The sequence below is a fragment of the Aphis gossypii genome, unplaced genomic scaffold (assembly GCF_020184175.1).
Source record: "Aphis gossypii isolate Hap1 unplaced genomic scaffold, ASM2018417v2 Contig00618, whole genome shotgun sequence".
NCBI classification, from domain to species: domain Eukaryota; kingdom Metazoa; phylum Arthropoda; class Insecta; order Hemiptera; family Aphididae; genus Aphis; species Aphis gossypii.
In genome coordinates this window covers 23,293-43,727 of record NW_026083194.1, presented here as the reverse complement: position 1 = coordinate 43,727, position 20,435 = coordinate 23,293, and the positions used below count along the sequence as shown (strand labels likewise).

At 32.4% G+C, this 20,435-nt stretch overlaps 2 protein-coding genes and 1 pseudogene across 2 annotated transcripts; 1 reads left to right on the top strand and 2 right to left on the bottom strand.

The window, feature by feature from the left end:
* The first annotated feature begins 263 nt into the window (after window positions 1-263).
* On the top strand, window positions 264-4,099 carry LOC126554821 (uncharacterized; annotated as a pseudogene).
* A 5,890-nt stretch (window positions 4,100-9,989) lies between these two features.
* Window positions 9,990-16,248, bottom strand: LOC126554820 (uncharacterized). The gene is made up of 7 exons (XM_050209844.1): window positions 15,885-16,248; window positions 15,714-15,824; window positions 15,348-15,658; window positions 14,982-15,291; window positions 14,817-14,921; window positions 10,275-10,519; window positions 9,990-10,205 (listed from the first exon to the last, which is right to left on the bottom strand). Exons 1-7 carry the CDS (start codon window positions 15,952-15,954, stop codon window positions 9,990-9,992), a joined length of 1,368 nt encoding a protein of 455 aa, XP_050065801.1. The 5' UTR covers window positions 15,955-16,248.
* A 1,330-nt stretch (window positions 16,249-17,578) lies between these two features.
* On the bottom strand, window positions 17,579-18,664 carry LOC126554819 (uncharacterized). Its single transcript, XM_050209843.1, has 2 exons — window positions 18,215-18,664; window positions 17,579-18,138 (listed from the first exon to the last, which is right to left on the bottom strand). Exons 1-2 carry the CDS (start codon window positions 18,279-18,281, stop codon window positions 17,579-17,581), a joined length of 627 nt encoding a protein of 208 aa, XP_050065800.1. The 5' UTR covers window positions 18,282-18,664.
* Window positions 18,665-20,435: the final 1,771 nt, after the last annotated feature.

Below are 20,435 nucleotides of genomic sequence, written 5' to 3'. Positions count from 1 at the left end.
TACTACTGCAATAAAAAAACCCGTCATTAAGTGACTGCAGTTAAGAAGTCAACACCTATATCTAACCGAAAAACAACGATTTCAAGCTCACGAAAAATAACTTAGATTTTCTTCGTTCACTACAATAATGGATGACACATATTTAGATGTAGCGGCCGATTATGTCGACGATTGTAAAATAACGCAAATGCAATATCATTCGTTCCACCGATTCAAACACGTCTTTTTCATACAATGATGAAATTAGAATAAATATTCAAAATATGGAATCTTACACTCTACCGTGTGAAAGTTATATTTACATTGAAGGAAAGCTAAGAAAACCTTTAGATTCTGAAGGAGACGTACGTTTTTCGAATAATGGTTTGGCATTTTTATTCTCCGAAATGCGATATGAAATAAAGGGAATAGAAATACAAAAATTGAAATCACCCGGAGTGTCGTCTTGCCTGAAAGCATACTGTTCATATACACCAAGTGACTTGAATACGTTAGACAATTGTGCTTGGGACTCGGGCTTGGACGGCGAAGATAATAAAAATTTTATGAGCAAAGATGTATTTACCGGTTGTATACCTCTAAAACATTTATTTGGATTTTGCGAAGATTATAAAAAAAATATTACTAAATTGCAATCAACAACTGATTTTAAATCACTCGTCTACTGATTTAGACGCATTACGTATAACGCAAACAGGAACCCCCGAAAACGTTGAAAAAAATAAAAAATTACGATTGAATTGATTAAAGTGATATGGAAGATGCCTATAATCAGAGTTAATGTTAAGAAAAATTGAAACTGTCATTAGCTATTCAAAACAAAAAATCTTAAAATTGTAATAAACTTAGTTTTTCTTAACAAAAGAGAAATATTAGATTATAAGATATGAGACATAAAAATTTTATCATTATATTAATTTCAGTATCCTAATGTAAATAGGCGATAAAGATATTGTATATATAAAATATTGTCATTTGCATAGTACCTATTGTAATTGATTATTATTTTAATATTTAAAGAGGACCTCACACTCAAATATGTTATGTTGTTAAGACAACAGTCTATAGTAAGCTAATGTACAATAAGAAAAATTTGCGTTCAGCCGAATCCATGTTATGTTAGATTAAATATTAGAATAAATTTACTTATTATTAATTTTAAATGTGAAAACATTATCTAAATCATCTCTTGGGATTTTATTGAAATTTTCATTTTAGAGTAGGGTATTGCTATGTAAAATACTACAATTTTAAAATGATGTTAACTCGCTTTAAAATTATAATAGTAATAAAATCCTATGAGAAGCTCTAGATAATGTTCTTACCTTTAAGTTTTACCATAAGTAAATTTAATGTAATACTAAATATAACTACATAAAATGGATTCTGCTGTATGGAAATTTGCTATTTTGTACGTTGAAGATGGAAACATAACACGTGGGTGCTACACAAGGTTATAATAGACCTAACTACCTACGTTAAGATAAATATTGTCTACGGCTTAGAACTATCTCACGTATTATCCATACAGACCACACATTTTTTCAATTAATTAATTATTTTATTAAACTTACCTTGGAACGTATCAATATATTGAGAAAGTTCCCAAGCAGTAAGAAAGTCGGCTATGTCATCTCTGCTATTACCATTGGGCATTGGCCATTGTTGAATTTAAATTATGTAACTTGAAAGTTTTATAAAACGTGATGGTGTTATAATGTGAATCACGGTGTTGAATTCATCTGTCGGATCGAGTCCGATGTTTAAAAACTTGCGAGATGAAAAATCAAGGAAAAAATTACTGCAATCGATTAGGTTAGCTGGTGGTGACGGAGGCACATATGTAAAAACATTCTTCTTGTAAACAGCACGCATGTTTGCGCGATTGCGGATGCGAAACGCGATAGCTCGTCTTGTATTGTTAATATTTACATGTTCCCCATTGAAGTTTTAGGTAGTGGCCCTACTATATCTAGACAGATACGTTCAAAAGGTTTTGTTACTGTGGTTGTTATTATCATAGGTTGTTTAGTTTTTTTATGTGATTTATTCTTCTGGCATGTTTCGCATTTTTTAATATATTGTTTAACATCGCGTTTTAAATTACGCCAATGATAGTTAAGTTTGATTCGTTTTACTGTATGTCATACGCCTGAATGTCCCCCCACAGGTGAGTTATGGTGCTCTTAAATTATTTGTTGACGCTCCTCTGTCGTAAAGTTTTGCTCTTTATAAATTTTAATTGTAATATTACTATGTTTGAAAATATATCGAAACATCGTTCGTATTCTTACGTAGTTTGTTAGTGAGGTAGGTCCTTCTACTTTCATGGTCGAAAATGCTTCGATTTTATTACGTAGACAGTATGATTTAATGATAAATAATAAAACTTGTTCTGCCTCAAGCGGTGTTGCGTCTGTTTCTTTAATGTTATAAAATACGATTATGTTTGTTCCGTTGTTAATTTGGCAAAACCGGTTATTATTATCGAATTTTATTTTGCCTAAATCAATTGTTTGTATTATTTCCCAAACGGCTGGGTGCGTGACTATTCTATCTTTGGATACGAAGAAAGTAGGTGTAAAATGAGAGTTCTGGAACCTGAGCTTCTGAGCCGCTGAGCCTTGCTGAGCCGTCTAACCAGCCGCCGCCGTAGCTGAGCCGCACCCGTCCTCGTCGCCACCGTCGTCCCCGCCCCGCCTCCACCACCGCCGCGTCGTCCCCGCCCCCGCCGCCGCCACCGCCGCTAACATGGTTATCATATTATTGTACACATACTATATTACCGTACTATATTACCGTTCACATATTACCGTACTATATTACCGTACTATATTCAACAGATAACGCTATCTATCCCTGTTGTTATCACATATTACCGGCATATTACCATTTGAAAAATTATAGTATAACAAGCATGTAGAGTCTTGTCTGCATTACAAACAATAGTATTATTCAATAATTTAACATGTTCTGACATGCATACTTTAAACCTGTAGAAGAAATTCCTACCATAAAATATATATGTGAGGGTTTCAAAATCTGAAATGAAATCAGTCTATCTCCACTCTTCGTTCGATTAAGTGCGTTGTTTTGTGATTAAATTTTTGAATATAGCTGGTTCGATTGAAAACATGCGTGCTGTTTACAAGAAGAATGTTTTTACATATGTGCCTCCGTCACCACCAGCTAACCTAATCGATTGCAGTAATTTTTTCCTTGATTTTTCATCTCGCAAGTTTTTAAACATCGGACTCGATCCGACAGATGAATTCAACACCGTGATTCACATTATAACACCATCACGTTTTGTAAATATTTCCGCCGATTTTCTCAAACGTATTTTCCGACTTATGGGAAACATTTTATCATTTATACTTGAACAACCACAAAAGTATAAGCGTAATTTATTTTTGGATTCCGATTCAATTACAATATCTAGTATGGTGTACCAAGGAGAGAATGCTCATTATAGAGTCTAAAATTCAAGACGGATGTCGCATACTGTTAAATCGTAACGACTTATTAAAGTTACAAGATTTAGAGTGGTCAATTTTCGAGATAATCGAGAGAAAAACCAAAATCGTTAAACCGCTCGTAATACAACAAATTAATCAAATCGCATCATACTTAAAAACAAATACCAAGGTTGAAACTAGAACGCTTGAAGATATGACAATTCGCGTGAAAAGCATTAACAACATTTGCATTGCAACACATGTAAATGACTACAATTTCACAAGTCAGCTTCAATTACATGCAGCTAAACATATCGCACAAAGATGGTTGGACGAATTAGAAAAAGATGAGGTAAGAAAAAAAATATTTTTTTTTTTCTCATACCAATATTAATAATATTATATTTTATAGGGATTCGAGAAACCTTTTTCACCACCATCATTTTACACTATATTTAATGAGGTAATATAACAAAACCTACTTTATAAAAAAACAAATATTTTAATATTTCATGTTTTAGGAAATTCTTTCTGATATCTCCCCTCCATCACAGACAAGCTGTACAGACGAAAACGATGGACCATACGGACCGCGATACAATACTACCAACTCACTACCCAAAAGACGACACACTGTTTAATGTACTTTTGTGTAAAAATATTTTTGTATAAAATTTGTATAGTATTTGTGTAAAATAAAAACAACTCAGTTATTTTTAAAAAAAAAGTTTTCTTTTTATTTATTAATAATAAGGTAATAAAAATATTTACAAAGTAAAAATAATATATTTACAAGGTATAAAAAATAATTACAAATAGAAATAATATACATATTTATGTATAAAAATTACAGTTTTCTAACATCACCGCTAAACGGGTTATAAGTTATAATCTGATCATGTAAAATTAAACAATAAGCTGCAGTTTTTCTCAGAATAACCGTATCCGTTTCAAATTCTACTCGTAGGTCTATGGTCGATACTTTTACGTTATCATTCTGATGCGATAAATCGACAACGACGATTGGAACATATGTTTTGAAAAACATTTTTTGATAACAATGGTTCAGAATAATCTCTCTCGTAATACGGTTTTTGAAAGTCTGTATAGGCTTTATACAGTAAGCTGATGGTATTATTTTTAAAATCAGCACGAAAGCCTTCATATGGAACACTTCAAATTAAGTGTACCTTAAGATTTTTTAGTTGGCAGTGGTCAAAGCGCGCAGCGTCGTTTTCTATATTTTTTTTTCTATCTGATTGTAATCCAAACAAAATAAATCTATTTTTTCAAGCAAGCTGCTAGACTTTATCTTCCATGAATGTGAAGTATTTCTAGGTAGTACAGGATATTCACATAGATCCCAGGTTCTGAACGCACATGATAACGTTTCACGTAAATCTATCACTTTCAACAGTTTTAATTTTTCTTTATCATTAACTCTGATTATAGGCATCTTCCATATCACTTTAATCAATTCAATCGTAATTTTTTTATTTTTTTCAACGTTTTCGGGGGTTATGGTTTGCGTCATACGTAATGCGTCTAAATCGGTAGACGAGCGATTTAAAATCAGTTGTTGATTGCAATTTAGTAATATTTTTTTATAATCTTCGCAAAATCCGAATAAATGTTTTAGAGGTATACAACCGGTAATACATCGTTGCTCATAAATTTTTATTATCTTCGCCGTCCAAAGCCCAGTCCCAAGCACAATTGTCTAACGTATTCAATTCACTTGGTGTATATGAACAGTATGCTTTCAGGCAAGACGACACTCCGGGTGATTTCAATTTTTGTATTTCTATTCCCTTTATTTTACAAGGCCGTAACTGGGGGGGGGGGTTTGGGGGTTCAAACCCCCCCGAAATTTTTTTTCATGCACTCCCGTATAGCCTCGTGCATATACGAATGACAGCTATATAGTCTACATTATAAACTTATAAATAACAATACCTAATAAATTCGCTTCGGGTGTATCAATTGGATTTCTTGATAATAATGCAATACCACCAAATGTACAATCGATAAAGAACTATTTCTTTGTATTTTAGTAATCTTATCTTAATAGTTAATAGTATATGTCATAATATAGTAGGTAGTTAAAACTTTTTTCACGGGAATATTCATTTTCAACATTTAGTTGACATTTAGTCTACGTCCTACGATTTACGAAGTGTTAAAATTACAATTTTAATTACTAATTTGTGTTTAATTTTTAACTAATTTGTTTAAAATGGCGAAAAGACAAAACACTATGATGAATTTTTTTATTAAAAAGCCTAAATTAAATTTATTGGAAAATGAAATCAAAGACACACCACAACCACATACATCAAGTTCATGTTTAAAGTTCAACGGTGAAAAATCTAACTCAAATGTAAATAAGGACCCATTACATACATCGTGTTCATATTCAGAGTCCATCAGTGTAACATCTACCTTAAATTTAAATATTTATGATATTGGGCAATATTTAAATCAAACTGTAAGTAATGAATTAAAGTATAAATTATTAGTAAATAAATGGACACCCGATGAAACATATAAATTTCCCATAATTGGAAAAAGAAATTTAAAATTTCAGTTTAACTGGTTTAAACGATTTTCTTGGCTTGCTTACACAACAATAGGTGATCAAGGAGCAATGTGTACGTTTTGTGTTTTATTTGCCAGGGATATCGGAGGAAAGGGAATCATCAAATTAGGAATGTTAGTTAATAAACCATTTAATAATTGGAAAAAAGCTATCGAAACTTTTTCCCATCATAGCACTACACAGTTTCATAAAAATAGTGTAATATTCGGTGAAAATTTTATTAACACATATACCAAAGTTCAACCAGATATTCGACAACAACTCGACTCCGCAAGAGCTCTACAAATTTCTGAAAATAGAAAAAAACTCGTTCCAATTATACAAACAATTATTTTATGTGGCCGACAAGAGTTAGCACTTCGAGGGCGAAATGATTCGGGTCCTATTGATTTAAATGCTGTTGAACCTGATCATAATGATGGTAATTTTAGAGCACTGTTGCGTATGCGAATTTCATGTGAAGACAAACATTTAATTAATCATATTGAAAACCAGTCTTTAAACGCTATGTACATTAGTCCCAAAATACAAAATAATTTTATTACGATTTGCGGGAAAATAATTCAAGATAATTTAGTTTGTAAAATTAATGCGGCGAAGTCGTTTTCGGTTCTCGTTGACGAAACTACCGACGTATCACGCATAGAGCAATTGACTGTTTGTATTAGATATCTAGATTCAGCAGAGACAACTGATACTATTAATTATGTTTTACGTGAAGACTTTTTACTATTTGTACCGGTTCACAGTACAACTGGTCAAAACCTAGCCTCTGTAATAATAAATTCATTAAAAGCACTTGGAATTAACGATAAATATATGGTCGGTCAGGGTTATGATGGCGCTGCTTCCATGAGTGGAAATTTTAAAGGCGTCCAAACAGTTATAAGGGAAAGTCATCCAGCAGCACTTTACGTGCACTGTAGTGCGCACACTTTAAATTTAGCGATAGCTCATTCATGCAATGTTCAATATATCAGAAATTGTATTGGTACAATAAAGCTATTGGAAATTTCATTAAAAGTTCGGCTATGCGGACAAATATATTAAAAACTAAAATAAAAAACATCGTACCTAATACCAAGTGGACTAAACTGACATCAATGTGTGATACTCGGTGGGTTGAAAATCACAACGGAATTCAAAGATTTGTTGAAATTTTCCAACCCTTGTTGAAACTTTGGAAGAATTACAATTAGTTCAAGACATCAATACGTCATCAAAAGCACTTCAATTTTATCGAGCAATAATTACTAGTGAATTTATATTAAGTATGGTTATATCAAATACTCTGTTTTCAATGACACTGCCACTATGTAAAAATTTACAATCAGTTAGTTGTGATTTAGTAGAAGCTGTACAACACATCGAAACAATACTAAACGAATTAATTCATTTACGTGAAAATATTGATAGTACATTTGATGACATTTTTGAAAAATCTGAATTTCTTTTAAAATCTATTGACGATGCAGAAAATATTAAAATTCCCAGAATAATAGCTCGTCAAAAAATCGTGTGAATATCAATACTGATTGTCCGAAAACATATTTTCGTATAGCTATTGCAATACCATTTTTTGATGATTTTATAAGACAATTAAAAGAACGCTTCACTAACCATAAAAAAATAATATCATCACTATACTTTTTACTTCCCAATAAATGCATTAATTCTGAATTAGAAGCAAGTGATTTCGAATTGTACTCAGAATTTTTAGATATGGATGCACTCTCAAATGAGTTAATACTTTGGAAAAGAAAATGGTGTGATAAACCAATAGTAGAGCGATCTTCTGAAATACTTGAAACATTATCAAATTGTAACCAAACTTTTTTTCCAAATATTTCATTTCTATTAAAAGTTCTTGCAACTATACCAGTAACTACGGTAACACCGGAAAGAACTTTTTCGACGCTGAAAAGAATAAAAAATTACCTAAGAAATGCAACTGGAGAAGACCGATTGACTGGCCTAGCATTACTCAGTGTACATAGGAATATTGTTGTAGATCCGGAAGAAGTAATTAATCGTTTTTTCAAATGAAAAACAAAGAAATATAGAGTTTGTCATATAAACCATTTTCCAAATTAAATGTATAGAATTAAGTTTAATAATTATTTTCAAATTTAGCAATAAAAATATTTAAATGTAAATTTCATTAATTTTTTTTTATTATAATTTTTAAATGTAATATTATTATTTTAAAAACAATTATTTATTTATATTATTAGTAATCTTATGAATTTTATACTATATTAAATTATCTATAAATTTATAATAAATTAGAACACATTTTTTTTTTTTGTTAAAAACCCCCCCCCCCCCCCCCCCCCCCCCCCCCCCGAATTAATTTCCAGTTACGGCCTTGTTATTTTATATCGCATTTCGGAGAATAAAAATGCCAAACCATTATTCGAAAACGTACGTCTCCTTCAGAATCTAAAGGTTTTCTTAGCTTTCCTTCAATGTAAATATAACTTTCACACGGTAGAGTGTAAGATTCCATATTTTGAATATTTATTCTAATTTCATCATTGTATGAAAAAGACGTTTTGAATACGGTGTGAACGAATGATATTGCATTTGAGTTATTTTACAATCGTCGCATAACCGGCCGTTACATCTAATATGTGTCATCCATTATTGTAGTGAACGAAGAAATCCAGTTATTTTTCGTGAGCTTGAACTCGTTGTTTTTCGGTTTAGATAAGGTGTTGACTTCTTAACTGCAGTCACTTTAATGACGGGTTTTTTTATTACAGTAGTATTTATATTAAACTTGAGCACCATCTTATCCGTGTGTTATTTGTAATCGAATCGTAATTGGTTCACCAAGTAAATTTATCAATTGATCTTTATGATCTTTTAGTATGATTTCAACTTTACTTATAGAAGTAGTATTAAGACCATAAAAAACTAAATGTCTAGGCACTTCAACAATTTTATAGCCCACAGCAACAGTCGGATAAAATTCATGTATAATCTGACTCGGCGATCCGTCACAAAATGAGTCGGTTATTAAGTTGCACTCTATTTTTATACAGTTTATTTTCATTATGTTGACTGTATTTTCAGATTCGTGTGTAGTACCAGTAGTATATACAACATTTCTAAATCCTAATAATGTTGCTATGAAAAGTCATATTTTCAGTTGCATTGAAAAGTCAATCTCATGGCTACAGGATATCATACACTTTAACGTGTTACCATCTGATTTTAATTCGAAAAAAGTTATATAGTCAGGCTTCAACTTGTTTATAACAAACTCTAAATCTTCCAACTCATAAGTTCCAGTAGGTATAATTACGTTTTCAACTTGTCCAATCATATTCCGAAAACCTATGGTATTGCAACCAGGTTCTATGTTTGGAATTGAATTATTTGTTAGCAAGCTCAAAAGACATATTTGTGCTGTATTTTCTACCTCTATGGGCGGAAAAATATCGCATGACAGTTCACTCGAGTTCCCGTTTAACGTTATCGTGTACATGATAAAAATTGTATACACAAGTGTCCACAGTTTGATGTATTAAATCTCTGCTCTGTGTTATAATTGTAATTAATATCGCATCCTTGAAAATATTTCTGTACTTCTAGCGGAGGTGAATTTCCAAAGCTGTCGTAATATTTTACTTTTTTTCCGATTTTTTTATACGCTACCCAATGCGTACCTGTACCGTTTTCAGTGTCCAAGTTAACAATCGCCGATTCAAATCGTTTAGGACGAACGGGCAACTTATCTCTAGTAAACACGCCGATGAAATGTGGTATTTTCAATAAACGTGCGATTTTTATAATTCGAATCGTACAACGCTCTCTTGGGTAACGTAGATATTAGTTTTTTTTCGTCTTTACTCTCCCACCACCATTTGTATATGGTGTGATATATAGACCATCGCCTATTTTGTACGAGTTGCCTTTATATGGCGTCAGGTATAACCATTTCCCAAATGTGATGGAACGTTCCTCTTAAATTCATTAGCCACCTTAACAACGTTGGCAACTCCACCAGTCAGAGCGCCTAGAGCTGATAAGCCAGCGAAAATCGGAATAAGTGGTAATGCACCGCCTTTTTTTGGAATGTTTACTATTCTCGGAACTTTTGTCTTTGTAGATTTAAATGTTTTTCGTACGACGGCTACACACTTTTTTGTTAATTTCATTAAACTTTTTTCACCAACATTTTTCTTTTAAACGTTTTTAGTTGCTTTAACCGCTGCTTTAAACCCACAATCACAACCACCACCAACTTTATGTTTTGCCTTCATGGCGGTAGTCACACCCCAAGCTACAGCTTTTTCTTTTAAACCAGAATCTTTCGATTTGAACCTTTCCCATTCTCGCTGTTCTAATATATGATCAGCTTCGTTACGATCGGCGATAGAGTTACTACGTTCGTATGCGATATCGTGGTCTCTACACGCAGCGTCTAACGGGTTTATGCCTTTATCACCACGAACTAAACGTTTTTTTCAATTTTGTACCAGGTCCACAATATTGATAACCTACAAAAAAAAAATTAAAATATTATTATTATTATGATAATATCGGATTTAATAAACTTACCAGGCACGTGAAGTTCGACCGGTAATTTGTTATAAGCGTGTTAATAAGCCCGCCACCTTTATTCTTGTTGCTTCTTCGAGCGAGTGACATTGTGTACTGATGACATTCTCATCACAACATAGATATTTATATCAAAATGAAATTCATTAAACAAGAAACCGAGCTTACAGTTGAGAACGTAGATCCACCTACTTCGTTTCAAAACTATAGACACGGTCCGCTTCTACCTAATACGATACGTGCGCTTATTGTGGGTCCGTCCGGCTGTGGAAAAACGAATTTAATGTTTGCATTATTAACTAATATAAATGGAATAAGATTTCACAACGTTTACATATATTCGAAAACTCTGGATCAACCGAAGTATAAAATGTTGAGTAATATCTTATCAGATATCGAATTAGTACAATTATTTACGTTCTACGAAAACGAACAAGTTATTGAACCTGAAAAGGCCCTACCAAACTCTGTGTATATTCTAGACGATATTTTGACAGAGGGGCAAGGAGTATGTAGATCAATCTTTGCAAGGGGAAGGTAGAACCTTATAGATGTGTGCTATCTAGCTCAGAGTTATTCAAGAGTACCAAAACAACTTTTGCGTGATAACGCTAACCTTATCGTTTTATTTAAACAAGATGAAACTAATTTAAAACATGTTTACATGAAGCATTGTTCTGGTGACATGTCGTATACAGAATTTAAAGATTTCTGTACATCGTGTTGGCGTAAGGGGAGGTTCAACTTTATCGTAATAAACAAAGAGTGTGAACGCGATAATGGGCGTTATCGTCACGGCTTTGACAAGTTTGTTATTATATAAACTTATGTTTTTTAAAAAACATCTCATTCACGATCATGGACGCCAGTGGTGAAGTACTCGAAGAATTGATAAAAGCAAAAGAAAATACTAAACGAAAATTTACTGCATTAAAACAAGGAAAAGCCGATATTCAATCGATAGTAACAGAAACATTTAAACCAATTATCGATCCGTTAAACGAAATACAAAAATCTACTTTGGATAAAACTATATAGACAACACTGAAGATTTACATTTTTATCAAATAGATGAATTGTTAGATTCATAGAGCATAGACAAGACGTATGGTCCTAAATAAATTACAGCCTAATAAAACGGTACGTTTAGGTAAAATAGAAATCAAACTTGTCGGAAATACGATAATTGTTGATGATACTACATACCCGTTAACACAGGGTCTCTGTAGTTTAATATTTTCAAAAGCCCCGAAATTATATACCGAAAACGATTTAAAAACATATAAATCTGTATTAATTCAAACATCAGCTCATTTAACGTCAAACAGCAAACAAATTAAAAAAGGCGGTAATAAATACAGAGATAATATAATCACAACATTATTTCCATTTGGTAGTGGACTATCTGTACAATTACAGAAACATACACTTCAATATTGGAACGATCCGAATGAATTGGTTTCCCGTTTAAAACTACTATTAGCATAAAAAGCTGCTGGCAATACTGGTGTCCAACGAAATACTATCAATTTTCGAAGAATTACGCGAAGCTGGTTACATAAAACGTATACCAAATGTCTAAGCGAGATATCGCATTTGAACTACACAAACCTGCTAGAAAAAATTACATAAGACGTATAGTTAATGTATACGGAAAAAATGATCTATGGCAAGCTGATCTGGTTGAAATGATACCATATTCGAAAAAAAATTAAGGTTACAAATATATTCTATGCGTCATAGACTGTTTTACGAAATTTGCGTGGGCGATAGCATTAAAATCAAAAACTGCTAAAGAAGTTTCAAATGCAATGTCGAAAATACTACTCAAACGTTCACCAAAACTACTACAGCTTGATAACGGAAAAGAATTTTATAATACAACATTCGATAAATTGATGAAAAAGTATAACATACACAAATATTCAACGTATAGCACCATGAAAGCATGTATTGTAGAACGCTTCAACCGTACATTAAAAGAAAAAATGTTTAGAGAGTTTACTGCACGAGGTTCATACAATTGGATTTCTATTTTACCTTCATTGATTAATGAGTATAATAATACAAAACATAGAACAATAAGGATGACTCCGACACAAGCTGATTTAGATCCAACATCAGTTGAATAAAAACACGCAAAATTATTAATAGAAAAAATAGTTTAAAAATTGGTGATTACGTTCGTATAAGTACATATAAAAGTGTATTTACAAAAGGTTATTTACCAAGTTGGTCTGCGGAAATATTCAAAATTATCAAAATTAATCAAACCATGCCTATTACATATCAATTACAAGATTATACAGGAAAACCAATTGCTGGCTGTTTTTACTCTGAGGAAATATGTAAAACAAATTACCCAAACGAATATTTAATCGAAAAAATTATTCGTAGGAAGGGGACACAGATATTTGTAAAGTGGCTGGGGTTTGACAATACACATAATAGTTGGATAAATATAAGTGACACTAGAAAATAACTTTAGTTGAGTTTCTACTATGAACGTGTTCGGTAGTTCTTAGTCTGGTGAAATAAAAAAAATTAATTCAAATCTTGAACATTCGATTAAACCATATTCGGATAAATAAAATAAAATTGAACATTTAATTGAAGAAAATCATACATCTATTCAATTACAAGAAGAACAAACAGAAAAGTTGGAATTAACGTGTTTAGATAAAACAGAGCATATGATAAAAGCTGAAGTTACATTACAAACTATTCTAGAAGCTGTAAACGATTTGAAAAAAACATTACCTGCTATACATAGTCAACTCAATACTATTGAAACTTATTTTAAAGACAAGTCATAATGTCTACAGGCATCATTGACATTCAATGCATTCTTGGAGTGAATAACAAATATATGATTAAAGAGATGTCTATTGTAGACACAGAAACATGGGCTACTCAACACTGGATTTTTAAAAATTCAAAATCTAATCAAGATAATAAACGTCGAAAAACTAACAAGTGGCTACAAAATTTTCATCAGCTATCTATAGATTATGGTGATATTGAGTATGAAGAACTTGGCAGAATATTGAATTCGTTAAAGTTTGACTGTATTTACACCAAAGGCAACAGAAAAAACAACTACTTATAGAGTATATACCACACGTTGCAGTTATCAACATTGAAGACTTGGGTTGTCCTCGACTGGATCAAATATGTGATGAAGAAAATTTACCTTGTTGTATCTTTCATAAGGACTTAAATCCTAAATATTGTACATTTTTAAAGTGTTTGCTTTAAGAAAATGGTTTGTAAATAATTCATAAAAATTGTAATCATGTTTTTTTATTTCAAATAAACAACATATTTTTAATTTCAAAATTGAGTTTTATTTCTATACCATACTAACTATCAAAGAAAATGGTTTAAAGTAAAATATACAAGTACAAAGATATGATATAGGGAAAAATTATACATACAGAAAAATCTTTACAAATATATACTACTAACTATCAAAGAAAATGGTTACAGTAAAATATACAAGTACAAAAATTAAACAAGTAAAAAAATTTACATACAGAAATAATCATTACAAATATATAACTAACTATCTAGTTCTGCTTCGAGTTCCTCCCTATAAAATTCAAAATTATTAATTAAAAAATAATTAAAATATATATATTTATATACTCACTTTATAGAATAGTGTCCATGAGCTAGGGTGTGTACTTTGTCTTCAAGTATAACCCTTTTATCATCAAAACTGTTATAATTTATTGGACTTAATTTGTGTTTGAATGAACGAATAGAGACGTTTGACGTTGTTACTTCCAAACTGGCATCACCAAACTGGTATCACCAAACAAACACCGTTTATGATCTTGAAAGGTCATATGGTTTCTAACAACATGTCCACGGATTCCTTTTGCTTTGATTTTCTCATTATCTTCTAAAATGTAAGCGTAGGACTTTGCACGGAGAGCAAAAACTCTCTCATAATACGTCCATCGGTTTCATCAGAAAATAACCCAGGAATCTTCTTTCTCTCAGCAATGTAACACGGGTGGTCACGGGGTAGATTTGCAGTGTCCATTCGATTCAACAAGTGGGATTGTTCAACAGATCATTGTAAAAATCATCAGTTTGAATATAGTACCCAATGAATCTAAAATAATAAATTAAATTAATACCAATGAAACTAAAATAATAAATTAATAATAATAATAATTTACCTGTATCTGTATACATGAGCTCAATTTTATCATCATAATATTTCTGCATTACGTTATAGTGATAGTCATACATTAAATACTTGGAAATTTCCAGCACTGCAAAACCTGATAAAAAATTTAAAATATTAATATGACAATAAAAAAAATTAAAATGTTTATATTTACCTATATAAATAGGTTTACAAAAATCAATGATTTTGTTTTCTAATGCAACTGCATTTAGAGTTTCATTGTACGTGGTACAGTGTTTGAATGTTGACTGATTTATCAGTTTTTGTAAACGACGATCACTAGACACCAGTTCCATTTTTATTCTTTTCCGCATAGACTCCATGGTTTTCCCAAAAACCGCATTATTTAAAAGTTTGAAAAAGTCTTTCTCAAAGTCATTTGCTGCTTTTTTTCGCATCTCTGTGTTTAGTACTATGTATGGAGCCAGCCATGGTGATTGATTAAACTGAACTACTCTATGAACCTATAATAAAAAATAATTATATTATAAATGTAAAATAAAAACATTTATACATTTACTTTTTCAACTATGAGTCCATTGGCTATAGCTTGTTGGAGGTTTCGATAATGAATAATATAGTTTTTTTTCGACTGAAGTGTTGCCATGAGTTTTTTAACTTTTGAACCAGCTGGGATACTGTTTTGTGGTAGGAAAGGTAAGTCGTTGTGTTTATCATGGAGTTCTTTTGGATAAGTAATGTCAACTTCATATATCCGTCCGATGGGTGATGTATCGTTCAAATCATTCAGCCCTTCTAGTTTAGGTTCAACCCACTTAAAACCACCATAGGGCATGTGTTGTGACATTGCCCAACCGTATAGATTATTACCTAAAAAAATAAATTAATATTAAAAATAATTAAATATATGTATATGTATACTTACAATCTTGATAAATTAACCATGATTTGGACTTTGTTGGATCATAATCTGGGGTCCTTTCATTATTAGCTTTAGCATACCTCATACTTGCTTGTGTCAAACCGCCTCGAATTCCTATAAAAAAATTATATATTATAAATGTAAATTTTTATATATAATTATTATTATAATTACCCTTTTCAATCATCAACAGCATATCATACTCTGTGAGTAACTCTAATTTGACTCTGGTATATTTTAACATACAATCAAAGGAGAATCCTGGTGCTGTATAGTAAAAAGATGGGTCCAAACAGTATGTGGTTAAACATAGGTCTCTGAAGTTCTCAAACACGTCAGCCAACAATAAAACATCAATTTTCAGATATAGATCACTGTATTCACCCAAAGTCTTGCATCCAAAGTGACTCCAAACAGTTTTTGCATGTTCATAATCTTCTTCTTGTATATTTGATTCTGTTAGCGTACTGTAGAAATCTGCTTTCTCTGGTAAATTGGTTTGCTCCAGCTTGTTCCAACCATCCGTATACTCATAAGGGTAAACACCTTTACGAATAACGAGTGGCAAGTCTGCGGCATTAAAATGTTTAGCTGTTTCTCTAAACTTTTCGAACAACCCTGGTGTTAATAAATTTTCCGAGAGTGTTGATAAACTTGAAGCCATAAATCTTAATGTGTCGATGAACCGTATTGAAAAGTTGTTGGAAACGTGTTTTGAAAATGAGATGAATTTTTCTTCACTGTTTGGTATTACAGAAATTCTTTTGACATCGAGACCGAGTTCAGTTACAATAAAATGTGCATCATAATTCAATAAATTGTGAAAAAAACATGGTACGAAATTTGGTGTTTGAAGCTTGAGGTTGCAGGTATTACACAATGTTTGTCGAAATTTACCCGATAAGTGACAGTGATCAGCAACTTTATGGTTTCCTACAGAGAAACCGTTTTTACATAAATTACATGTCTTACATAAATTATGTGCTTGTTGTTGTTCTGTAGTAAAGGTTATTGGTATGTTGGTTTGTAGTAATTTTTCAATGTTTTCAGCTATTTCAACGATACTCTTCACAAAATGTTCACCCACATTCTGATTATCTTCATCGCCACGAAAAATTATAGGTGAAGTTGGAATATTAAATTGTTCAAGCAGTTCTGCGGGAACGTCGTTATTTGCTTTAACCATAAAACCATAACTCATGGCCTCGTGTTTTTGAATAGCTTTTGTATTGTTTCCACATTTTTCATCTGATTTTTTTAGTAGTGCTTCAAAATCTGCATATATAACTATCGGATGTCGTTGAGTTTTTTTCCATGCGTCGAATTCTAACATCGATCCAGGAGCAGGCATTCGAGGTAAAATTGGTTTATGTGATCCGCATATTAACTTGTGTTCTTCAAATCGTATGCGCTCATTTAATTCGTATTTATTAATATTTAGAGGTTCGAACAATGTAAAGCATCGTTTACAAAATACAGCACGTCCATTATGCATTATGTTGGGTTTTCTGTGATCGCACAAGTCGGGAAAAATTAGAGATGTAGGTAAAATGAGAATTTTCATCATCGGTTATTAGTAACAAGTCGAAATGATCTGTTTTTTCTTCATCTACCACCTTCAGTGGAAACACTTCATATTTTGGAAATTTTTGCGGTGGTTGGAAATGTTTTTCGAGTCCGTAAACATTGATAGTTACATTAGGATTATTTTTTTCGAAAATGTTAACCTGATGTAATTTTGTCGGGAACGTGATACCGGAAAAATTATATTTTTCTTCGTGCGTTGAATAATTTTCTATACGTTGTTTATTTGAACCTGTAACGTGTATTGCTAATATAGCCCACTTGAAGCACTGTTGGTCTGAGTTTTACGGGTTGATTACAGCTTTTTTTCTTTCAATGAAATCAGGTAACGGAATATAAGACGATGCGCTCATAGGCGTATATTGATAAACACCTAATAATATTCCGTCAATACACTGTAGCGTATAACCACTTCCCTTGCTAGAATATTCGTCTTGTTCAGCCATTAATTTTATAATGCCTTCTTCAACAATTTCCCGTACACCAGTTTCGGCAAAAATCGGTCTAGCTGAGGTCTTAAATGAACGGTTTTCTGATGTATTATCAACATTTGGAATATTGTATGTAGCTTCCAGCTTTAAATTAAACTTGATCGGATGTTTAGACGCTTGTGATTTTAGTAACTCGACTAATTCAGATTTAATCGAATTAAAAAATTCAATATAGTTTTGAATATTTTCGATATTTTTTGCGTAATACCATACGACTTTTCTATTTGCAGAAGACGAAATTTCGATAAAGCCGGGAGACTGTACAAGAAGTAAACGTGCTTTTTTAGCTTTGATAGCAGACGTAGTGTTTGCGGAAGAAGTACGTTTTCCGTTATCGGTTGTAGTGTAAGAATCTTTAAAAAATAATAAACCTAATTAATATCTAAAAATGTGTTGTCGAAAATGTGGCGAGTGATAAAATATAAATACCTGTATTAGCGTCTAGCATTTCATATGCGTCCATTGCAAGCATACAAATATCGTCATCAGATAACATGTTTGAACCACCAGCCGGTATATCTGGAACAGTTATTTGTGGTGTTATCTGTATATCTTCACGTGGGGCGGGTTGACGATGGGCAGGCACGTTAATGATACCTTGAAAAAATTATTTTAAATTAATATCATGAATGATGAAAAATAATATTATATAAATACATACCATGAAGATTTTTTTGGTGTCTATTAAGATCTGACTTGTATTTAAATGTCGTAGGGCAAATAGTGCATGGAAATCGAATTCCGAGATGAGTTTTTTTATGAGTCAACAAATTACGCTTCGCGTTAAAAACCGATGGACACTTATCGCATTTAAACATGTTTAAATAAAGTGTTTAAACACTTGGAAAAATTGTTAATACTGTTGTGTGAAAACGCGGAGATAATACGTACGAAATGGTTGTCTAGAACAGACTGAACGTACATCGACGGGTAACGGAGCAAGTGTCTTAGCATTTGCGGTGGTGAAGATAAATTAAGCCAGGGTTAGGTAAAAATTATTTGGGAATTAGGTATATCACTATAGATTTTTAACTATTTTGGGTATCATTGTATTGAACAGAGCATCGATAAAATTCCTGAAACTGACCTGCACGTGTCGAGAATAGACCGGTTGGGACAGGACATTTTCGATAACAATAGAATACACTAGTGTTTTTCGATCAAATAGTCTCGTAAAACCCAACGACGTATTATTTAATTTGTAACACATTTTATATATGATTTATATAACTTAGCTAAATATAAAAAAACTATAAAGGTACTTACGTACCATGAGATCCATATTTAAAAGAAAAAAAATGTACAGAAAATGTATGTAGAAATGTGCTGTTGCTTGTTGATCGACAAAAATACAACTAATTTCGAAAACTCTGGTTTTCGAAATCTTAAGATACATTTGACTTAAAGGACCCAGGGTATATTATATGAATTAAATAGAGTCTAGACAGACGGATACTTACCTGTACTATTGTTTGTTAGGGATTTCTTTTTTTAGTGAGGTGTGTATTCAGACATGAACGTTTTAATTTAAATGTGTGACAATACGCAGTGACGATCTATGGTGGTCATCGAGGGATGAGGTAGATGAAATATACATTTTGTTTTGATTATACAGATATATTTATTGAAAGGAAATAACTGTTGAATATATATTAATATGTGTGTGTACGGTAATATAGTACGGTAATATGTGATAACAACAGGGATAGATAGCGTATGATAATTCGTCTGACTATTGTTCACAGAATTTATATTTATTTTGTAATTTATACTTTTTATTTTCACTTACAAATATTTTGCTTACACAGGGTGCTTTGCATAAAAAATATAATATTCTGGGATAGAATCGAACCGGGATATGTTCAAACGTAACCAAACATTCCCCCGCTACTATTCTACCCCATTGACATGTATCATCAAAACTGATACATTTAAAGAAAAATTACACGGCCATATGAAAAACTTACTAGCCAAGCATTTACATGATGTGAGTACAATAATATGATAAAATAGTTCTGTGTATGATAACTGTTGAATATACATTAATATGTGTACGGTAATATAGTATGGTAATATAGTACGTGTACAATAATATGATAATCATGGTAGCGGCGGGGACGGTGACGACGGCGGCGGCGGTGGCGGGTCGGTGGGGCGGGGGTGGGGGCGGCGGCGAGGACGGGGGCGGCTCAGCTACGGCGGCGGCTCAGCTACGGCGGCAGCTCAGCTACGGCGGCGGCTGGTTAGACGGCTCAGCGGCTCAGAAGCTCAGGTTCCAGAACTCTCATTTTACACATACTGAAGAAAAATAAGTTTTCCCTTGGATCCACAGAACGAATGCTGCCTTCTAGTTCTAAAATTCGTGAATTAAAAATCGGTTTAGTTTCGGCGGTTAGAAAGTCGTTATAGTCATTCGTGATGTTTTCCCCGTCGGGTTGAATCATACGGATCCGCGATAAGCAGTCCGCGTTGGAGTGTTCCGGTCCGGCCCGGTATGTTATATCGTAATCGTAATCGGCTAGTTGTAAACGCCATAGCATTAATTGTGACGATGCGTCCTTGATTCCGAATAAATATGTAAGTGGTCGATGGTCTGTGATAATATTGAAATGTCGCCCGTATAAATACGGACGGAAATATTTTACAGCCC

Excerpts from the sequence above, each read along its gene's own strand:
- LOC126554820 (XM_050209844.1), bottom strand. The coding sequence starts at position 15,954 with ATGTTAAAATATACCAGAGTCAAATTAGAGTTACTCACAGAGTATGAT. Across the intron at positions 15,825-15,884 it reads GCTGTTGATGATTGAAAAGG|GAATTCGAGGCGGTTTGACA; the intron begins GTAATTATAATA and ends ATTTTTTTATAG. Across the intron at positions 10,206-10,274 it reads ATTGTGGGTTTAAAGCAGCG|TGTGTAGCCGTCGTACGAAA; the intron begins GTTAAAGCAACT and ends TTAACAAAAAAG.
- LOC126554819 (XM_050209843.1), bottom strand. The coding sequence starts at position 18,281 with ATGTTATCTGATGACGATATTTGTATGCTTGCAATGGACGCATATGAA. Across the intron at positions 18,139-18,214 it reads AATGCTAGACGCTAATACAG|ATTCTTACACTACAACCGAT; the intron begins GTATTTATATTT and ends TATTTTTTAAAG.